At 36.9% G+C, this 9,289-nt stretch overlaps 1 protein-coding gene across 7 annotated transcripts in view; it reads left to right on the top strand.

The window, feature by feature from the left end:
- The first annotated feature begins 748 nt into the window (after window positions 1-748).
- The window catches only part of LOC110653766 (probable protein phosphatase 2C 8), a 53,823-nt gene continuing 45,282 nt past the window's right edge, over window positions 749-9,289 (top strand). For 4 of the 7 annotated variants that reach the window (XR_009148258.1, XR_009148263.1, XM_058145716.1 and 1 more), the window contains exons 1-2: window positions 749-1,376; window positions 1,465-1,573. Coding sequence is in view for 4 of the 7 variants with exons in the window: in XM_058145716.1 (XP_058001699.1) it covers window positions 1,027-1,376; window positions 1,465-1,573 (459 nt within the window). In the remaining 3 variants the exon portion in view is untranslated. The remainder of the gene's footprint in view (window positions 1,377-1,464; window positions 1,574-9,289) is intronic. The other 3 variants (XR_009148262.1, XM_058145719.1, XM_058145717.1) reach the window with 2 other exon arrangements.

The following is a 9,289-nucleotide window of genomic DNA, read 5'->3' as shown; positions in this document are numbered from 1 at the left end:
GGATAGTACCGATTTGAGTTGCATCGCCGGCCTCTAGAGGGGTACGCTGGCAAGATGGCCACCCATAGAGGGGCTTGAGCTGGGGCCCACTAAGCCGGGGTGTGACACTAATTGTTATTAGTTACTTGATTTTTTATCCAAGTGATTATATTGTAATTGAACATAGTTACTTGATTCATGATCTAATTATTAATAGTTACTTGATTAATTAATCTAATTGATTATAGCTACTTGATTTTATGTTGTAATTGGTTTACCGGTTACTCGCTCGATTTAAATGGGCCAACTCTAATTTGCTAAATAAAATAGATTAAAGGTTGAACCGAACTAGTCATTGACCCGGTTTTCATTTAAATTGATTCGACTAATCCGATTCGGTTCGATTTTAACACACTATATAAATCAATTGTAATTGATTGAATTTTTAGTGTGGTTAGACATAATTGATTAAATTATTAGTGGGCTATAATTAGTTGAAAGATTAATAGGAGCGATTGATTGATTAAAAAATTGATGGGATATAATTGATTAAAAGATTGATAAGAGCTAATTAGTCAAAAAATAAAAAAATTATGATTGGTTGAATTTTAGAAGGCAATGATTTTAGCTGAAAACTAAATTAATTTGGAACTTAAATGACTTAAGGATAAAGTGGACATTTTATTTTGTGCAACTTTTATAAATATTTTTTTTGTATACCAAATATTTTCCTTTATTTAAATATGAAAGTGTTAAAATTTAGCACTTCGGGAGCACATTATAATTTTCTTGAAAATACGAATTCAATGTGAAATTGAGAGTGGGTGATTTTCAAGGTATGGTAGCACTTCCCTAACCACGCACGGCTGAAAACTGAACCAAACGGGCATTAATTTTCTGGGGTTTTATATAGGCGCAGCTGAAGAGCCTTTCAATTTCTATTAAAAAAAGGCCCTTCGATTCGTCCAATTTTTTATCTGAGGATCCCAGCAGATGTCACTGCACAACATGCAGGCAATAGTCATTCACAAGCTTTCATATTAATCAATGGCAAAAACAATGCAGGGCACCCATTCTATCTCTGATACTGAGAACTCAAACGACAACCACAAGCGCGAGGGCGATTTCGAGGAATCAGAGTTGGGATTAAAGAAGCAGAGAACAGAAGAAAATGCATTGGAGGAGAAAGCGATAAAGATAGATTCAGATATGGATGAAGTGAGTGAAGAAGAAACCAACCAAAAAGTTTGTATGAAAGAAGCGAAGCAGAGTATGGAGGTGAAGAAGGGATTCAACATCGAAGCTGACGCTGCAGAAGATAAAGGTTCCAGGCATTCCATGGAGGATGCTTGGGTATTGCTTCCGGAGGCGAGCTTGGATTCTCCAGGCACATTGAGGTCATTTTTCTTCTTTTTGTTTTCCCCAATTAAGGAAGCAAACGGAAAACCTAATTTTATGGTTGCTGTTCTGCTACTTTTGAAACAGGTGTGCTCATTTTGCAGTCTATGATGGGCATGGAGGGCGGTTCGCTGCTGAGTATGCTAAGAAGCATTTACACAGAAATGTTCTTTCAGCTGGCTTACCACGTGAGTTGGTGTGTTTGCTTGGTCTAATTTCTTGTGTTCTTTTATCCCTGCTTTTGTTGGATTAAGTTTGTGTTATGTATATTCACATGAAAATGCAATTTGGTTGCAGTAACTGACTCATTGAATCATTTAGGGGGAGCCAAATGAAAATTATATGATTGAGATTCTGGTTGTTAATTAGTGCTTGAACCCAGGATGATTTGTGATGTCTTAACTGTGCTCCCCTCTTCAGGGAAAGAAGAAATCATACTTTTCGTTTCCTAATGACTGTGATCACGTATTAAGTCCGCCTTTGCTTCATTCCTCTCTCTTTCTCTGTCATCTTATTGATCTCCATGAATTCTTTTTGCTATCATGAAGTTTTTTTGCTGCTTTATTTGGTCATGGTGGGTTTGCTGCCTTAGTTTGGAACGATGTTGCTCCAAAACATTTAGTAACCTGTGTTTCTCTATATGGCCATATAAACTAAATATTATGATACATGCATTGCAAGAGAAACTTTGGCCTAAATGTGAAATTTGAGCTCAATGTGTTACAGTTGCGTATACAAATTATTGTCAATCAGGCCATAATCTTCACACTGGTTTTCAAGACTCCTTGTAAATATGGCATTCTGTTGTATTTGTCGCTGTTAGGTATGCTTGGTTGCTAATGGTACACACAAACTGAATGGTTTTATTACTGGGTTACTTTTGCTCTTGTGGAAAAGGTATTAGCTTTTGATGTTAGCGACTCTGCTTTTTATTAGCTGCTGATGTAGTCAGGCAATGGATTTCCATCAATTCCTTTTACTATTAAAGCCTTATATCAGTTTCTCTTTGAGTATCATAGAAAGGTGCAAAAGTGAAAGGAAGGACTGACGTCTTAACAAAATTGAATGTTAGGGATCATCTAATCTGGTTTTAAAAATGCAGGGATTGACTAATGAATATTGACAAACCTAAATGACTAAATAGTAATTTACCCAAATAAAATTACTAAAACGACTTTTTATTGTTTGAATAATGATTTGGTGTGTTATTAATTCCATTGGGGATTACTTGTTATGCTCAAATATGTTCATTTGCAAGTGTATGGTATTGATCACAAGACTTCATGTTTGTGAACAAATTGAATGAATGAAAGCTAACTGACTATTAGCATCTCTTAGACCAGTGTGGCTTGGTCCTGTGACTGAAGGCATGACACTTGACTTGGCAAATAATGATAAGAGTTAGGAACAGTCAATAAAAGTAACAGAGAATGAGAAGAATACTGAGTTTGTATTGAAGAAGAAATGGTAGCAGCCTTTACACAATAATCTCTCAATAACTTCTCAATGCTCTCCAAAGTTAAAATAAATAAATAAATAAATAAATAAATAAATAAATAAAAGATGACAGAGAAGATAACCAGGAGAATACTCCCGAACTAGCACAAGCAATCCCCAGCTATGGCTGAATAAAAAGAAAACTCTGAATGCTTTCTCTGCTACAGTATGCTTTATTTACAAGCTGGATTCTTCCCTTATGGACCATGTGAACCTTCTTCCGTAAATTCCTCTAACTGTATAACCTCCACAGTATTCTCTTCCAGCTGTCACTTTCTGGATGCTTCTTTCTTCTTCACATTTTTCCTATAATAGACCCTCAAAGGCTTTGGATCTAGGCCCATATTTCTTGGATCCTTAACAGGACCTGTAACACAATGTTAGGTTCGAGTTCCCAATCTCCCTATCTAATGAAAAAGGTAGCATCTCTTAGTTTTTTGATGATATTAAAGTGTTATACTTAATTAAAAAGGAAATCAAAGTGACCAAGGATAATAAAGAGATCTTGAAAAAATAATGTGGAAACAACCCTGTTAAGGTTTTTGGATAAAAAAGAGATTAGAAATAGAGAAAGTTCTTCTAATTTACCATAAGCTTGAACTGTTTGTTTATTAGTTAGTTATTAACTCTAACAATATCTTATTTTTTTAATGATCAAATAGTTATTTGTATGGAGTAGAAAAATTATAATTTTTTTAAAAGTTTATCTGTATGGAGTTATTTTTGGAAGAGCACTGGAATTTCTGCCTTCATGTAGACAAACTTTAGCACATCCCTGATGGCGCACAGGTTGAAGAATCTCTTCTTCCTCTAATAAGTCTATATAATATTTACAGGCGCTCTGGATTTTTTACTAGAAGCATTAGAACTCTCATTTTCTCGAGAAGAACGGCTACTAAGGAGTATGTTCAGACTTCACGTCTGGATCAGTGTGCTCTTAAATCTACAACTGCAGAACAGTATGTGACTCTTGAAATTCCCCCAGCCCTTATCCCTTCATGGAGAAGACAAGGATATTCTCATCTCCATTATGGAGCTGTTCGCCTTGTGCTCACCCTCCATGGCAGATGAGGCCTCTCAGTAACAGCCAGATTGTCCTTATTGGATATCAGGTTCCCCAATTATGAACATGCTATGATTGGCACCTGTATAACCACTCTCCACATTGGAAGTGGGGTCCTTACTTTCTTTTCCAACTATAACATGTCTCTTTTAGACCCTAATATTTCCACGGCACTAAAAGTCCAAGTTCAGTTTATTGAGGTAGAACAGACTATCGCCTCTATGGCAGCTACCTTACACCATCAGATAATCTATAGGCTTCAAGATTATGCCATAGATTTATTTTAGCTAGGAGTGTCCTTTGATGCTCTATTCATCCTTGCAGACACAGAAACCACACCCATTATTATTCAGATTCCTCGATAACTGTTTACAGAAGATTTGGTAAAGATCATTCCGCGGGAATGGTTTACCAACGATGAAAAGCTGCACCATAATTCTTGACCTATCTAAGTGACAGAGCCCACGTTTCACAGGCAAGCAGATGGCACTGTTAAGACCATTTTTAAGGAACCAGGAAGTACTTCACAAGCTCCTGCAATCTTTCAAACCATGATGATCTCTCCAGTGCGAGGAAAAAGAGAAAAAAGTTCCTGTTCACTCCTTTTGGGTAGATGGACAACCAGTCTACACAGATAAAATTCATGGACATTTTATTTGGGATGTTCCAGGTTCAGGAATGTGCGATGAAGGATGTGACTGTGACCTAGAAAACTGGGATGATGATGATGACAGTTATCCCAGTCGCAGGAAAGGGAAAAAGAAGCAAGATTCTCCCTGTAAGACCCTGAAAGGTAGAAGGGATTCCTCTCCAAATTCAGGACCCTGGATTGGTGTTCATAAAGATGTTCAAAGGAAAATTCCTTTACCAATCTATGAACTTGCCTTAGAAATCTTGAGAAAAGAAAGGGAGAAAGAAAAAAGGGTTCCTGTTCCATCACCTCTGGTACTTCCTCTTGTACAGCTTTGTATGATGTTCTCACAAGAACATGTATGAATTAGATTTTGCGCCACTCAGGCACCGAATTGATCCAGCACAACAACTTACATCCAGGCTATTTATTCGAACATTTGCTGTTAGCCCAGACGGATAGCCTAAGCCATTAACTCATGCTGAAGAAGTCCTCAACTGGCAGACTTTAAATACTAAGGCTTAAAATGCTTTCCTAGAAAAAATTGAATAAAAAATGGACCTGATAGTCGGACAAGCTAAATTGACTGAAACAAAGGTTGATAATTTATCAGCTCAAGTCAATAAACTTTATGTTGATCTTCAGTCCAGGGTCAATTAACTTGATAAAGACCTCAGAGCCTTACTTTAGCAGAAAAGGTTTGGCTATGAATTTGAGCAAAAGGAGTCAAAAATAAAAAAAATTAAAGGCTCAGATTGCTCAGATAGAAGCTGACTTAGCCAAAAGGAAACCATCACCATTTGACCATGATCATCATAATCTATTTCGTCCCCTTCTTATTATAATCCTTTTTCTTCATTTTATCCACCCTTTATCTATAAGCCATTCTATCAGATAAACTCTTATCCTCAATCACCATTCCGTGATCGTTTTCAAGAAAAGCCTAAACCAAAAGCTCAGCCTTTCTCATCTACTGCTCAACCCTCTAAAAGTATTTCATCTTCAGAATCGATGGAGGAAGATAAAGTCAAACCCAAAAAAGACAAATAGCAAATGGCTGGTGATCCTCCTTTCCAACAATTGTCAATTTCAGTTGGGCCCCTAACAAATGAGCCAGACTCCTTATCAGGAACTGATTCTGAAGAAGAATTGGCAGATATCTCAAACCTACTGATGGCAACTTCAACAGGCTCTAATGATTGGATCACAGAACCTCATGTAGAGCAATCAACTGATACTCTTATGGAGAAAATCCAGATAAAGCTCTCCCCAGGCCAACTTCTGGTCCTTTGTTCACTTTTGATGATATTCCTCTAGTCAAATGGAGAGATAGAATGACGGAATTCCATGCTTGGCTTGATCTCTAAATGTCTAAACTGGATGCGGTATTATTGAGTATTTTGAAAAAACTCTCCGGTAGATTCATTAGATCATTAAGAGAATGGTTCGAGAGTCTTGGAGATTACAAGCGGCTCTTGTCTTACCAAGCATCGATCGTAAGAGTTATGAATGCTCTCTATGAGGAATTCATTGATGACTACACACTTCTCAACAGACAGGTGCAACAAGAATACTTTGAGATGAAATGCTGCTCTTTAAAATAGAAAGATATTGAGTTTCATTGACAAAGGATGTCTTAGAGATATTATCTGTTGAATGGATACAATGATGTCAATTTGAGACACACTTATATTGCTTCTTTGCCAGAACAATTGCAGCCTGAATTACAGTGAGCAATTTTGGCAACCCGCAAAGACATGACCCAGATAACTCTGGGAGAAATTCATCAAATGACGCTAACCACTCTTGAAAAATGTGTGATCAGCAGCGCTTTCTGAGTGACATGTTAGACAATAACAAATCCCTGCGAAAAATGTGCAAAAAATCTTATCTCGCAATCAAATGTAAAGAAAAGAATTGCACTTGCAAATCCAAAAAGAAGAAGCATCTGAAGCATTGCAGAATCAATAGTGGCAAAAACAGGAAGAAAGGAAGATCTGTTCGATTTTTCAAGAAAAAATAGCCAAAGGAAAAAAGTTCAAAAAAGACAGATGCTTTATCTGTGGAAAAAAGGGACACTTCTCCAAAGAATGCCCTCAAAAGCCCAAACAAGCAGCAAAATTGATTCAACAAATTCACCAAAGACGCATTTTGACCTGGACAATGCTGACATTAAGTCTCTATTTTCAGAACAAGAAGAAGCTAATGAAGAAACTGTCTTCATCCTGAAAGAGATCTTTTCAGACGAAGAAAAATCTTCATTAGAAGATGATTTCGAGTACCTCAGTATCAATACTCTTCAGTCTTGCCATCCAGTATAGCTCCTGATCTCAATTCCGTTGGTGCACATTCATGTCCTACCTTCCAAATATGAAAGACCAATTCCTATCATTGGTTTTTTTGATATTGATGCCTATAAAAACATGATGAATCCTTCAGTATTGCCTGATGAAGCATGGATGTCTTATTCAGAATATTTTAAAGCCGCAGATGGGAAAGTATTTCGCACCAACCTCATTACCAAAGAGCCCATTGAAATACAGTTCTTTCCAAACTGTATCATATGGACAAAAAGTCAGTGGATCAACTTTGCTTGATAAAGATTTATTGATAGGATTTGATGTGTATTAGCAAGCTCAACATCTTCAAATCCTTCCTATAGGCTTGAAACACAAAAGGTCTTTTAAAACCTTCACCACTGTTCCAAAAATGTTCTCCTTGTTTGAAGTTCCAGAAGAATTTATCAAATACAAGGAGCTGCTCATGCCATCCTATGCAGAGTCCCATGCAGACTTTTCTTATTCAACACCTCTATGGAAAAACAGAGATTTCTTTATTAAGCGTCCTTTTAAGCTTAATGAAGATGTCAACCCCACAAAGACAACTTATCCAGGAATGACTCTAACAGACCTCCTGCTAGCTTAACAGGAATGCCAACAGCTGCTTCTACAGGTCCATCCTGAACTGGTGAGCTCAATAAGGTCTTATTGAGCTCACCAGTTCAAGTTGGACCTGTCAAGCATTTTATGTTGAAAAAATATTAGAAAAAATTCGAGGGAAGAAAAAGCTGGTCATTGACTATAAGCCCTTAAATCATTTCTTAATGGATGACAAATTTTCACTTCCCAGGATCAGTTCTCTGTTCACTCATTTACAAGAAGTGCATATCTTCTCAAAGTTTAATCTTAAAACAGGATTTTGGCAGTTAGGAATTGATCTAGCAGAAAGATGCAATACAACATTCTGCATTCCTAATACTCAATATCAGTGGACCGTAATGCCTTTTGGGCTCAAAGTTGCTCCCTCACTATTTCAAAATGCCATGGTTCGAATCTTTGAGCCTATTCTTCATAGTGCCCTGATCTACATTGATAATATTCTGTTATTTTCAAAAGATAGTTCGACCCATAAACAACTCTTGGCTCAATTTTACTCTTTAGTCCAACAATACGGGATTATGCTATCTGAAAGAAAGAGCTACTTGGCCCAAACTGATATTGAATTTCTTGGAATAAAATTTGAAAATGGGATGTACCACCCTGAACGTCATATTGCCCAAGAATTGCTCAAATTCCCAGATGCAAATCTCACTGTCAAACAAATTCAGCAATTTCTTAGAATTATCAACTATCTCAAAGACTTTATCCCTTATGTGTCCAAATAAACTAGTTAGCTTTCCAAGATGCTAAAAAAGAAGGCCCCCACTTGGGGTAATGAACAGACCACAGCCGTAAAGGTTTCAAAGAAAATAGCTTAAAACCCCCCTCCTCTAAAAATTCTAAGAACAGGAAAAAGAAATTCTCCAGACTGATGCCAGTTATGAATATTGGGGTGCTATTTTACTTGAAGAACTTGATGAAAAGCGACAAATTTGTGGTCATGCAAGTGGACAATTCAAAGAATCTGAAAAACACTATCACATGATCTACAAGGAGATCTTGGCCATTAAGAATAGAATCAAGAAATTTGAGTTTCATCTTATCGGCCATTGTTTTCTGATAGTGATGGACAATTCTTCTTTTCCAAAGGTCCTTCATTTCAAAAATAAGACTCTTCTAGAACCACAATTATTGAGGCTCAAAAGCTGATTTGATAAATATGACTACACTGTCCAACATATAAAAGGGCATCTCAACCTCATCCCAAATCTCCTCACCAGACCACCGAATATTTCTTTACTCACTTCTCTTTAGACAATTTCTCTCATCTTTATGGCAGACTCCTCCAGCTCCTCTAAAGCTCCGATACCACAGTTCCTCATTCCAGCAATAGAAACATTTCCACCCGGATGCACATCAACAATGACCCTGTTCCAAATTATTGAATTTGCAAAAAATCATTTATTCCATTTTCAAAACCTATCCAATGTCCTCAGATAATATAAAGACAACCACACTCAGTTTCGTCCAGACGCTTCATTCCTCACGGTTTTCTGTTTTAGTCCTTCAGAGGACCTGCTCTTTGAAGAAAAATGGTTCTTATGGTGTATGACTACTCTCTATGCCATTGGTTTTGAAGTTCCCACTATACTCATGTACTATTTCCTTAATGACAGGAGCAACCAGAAAAAAAATCATCTGAAACTTTCTTGACTAGTTCCTGCCAATTCCTCAATGGTGCAATGATCTAAAAAAGATCATCAATCATTATGGTCTATGGCATAGATCATCATACGATCGTAAGGAATTTTGCTCACTGTTCATCATGTATTGACCTTTCTT

The sequence above is a fragment of the Hevea brasiliensis genome, chromosome 1 (assembly GCF_030052815.1).
Source record: "Hevea brasiliensis isolate MT/VB/25A 57/8 chromosome 1, ASM3005281v1, whole genome shotgun sequence".
NCBI lineage: Eukaryota > Viridiplantae > Streptophyta > Magnoliopsida > Malpighiales > Euphorbiaceae > Hevea > Hevea brasiliensis.
Note: the sequence above shows the minus strand (reverse complement) of the source record. Positions and strands in the feature narration are given on the sequence as shown.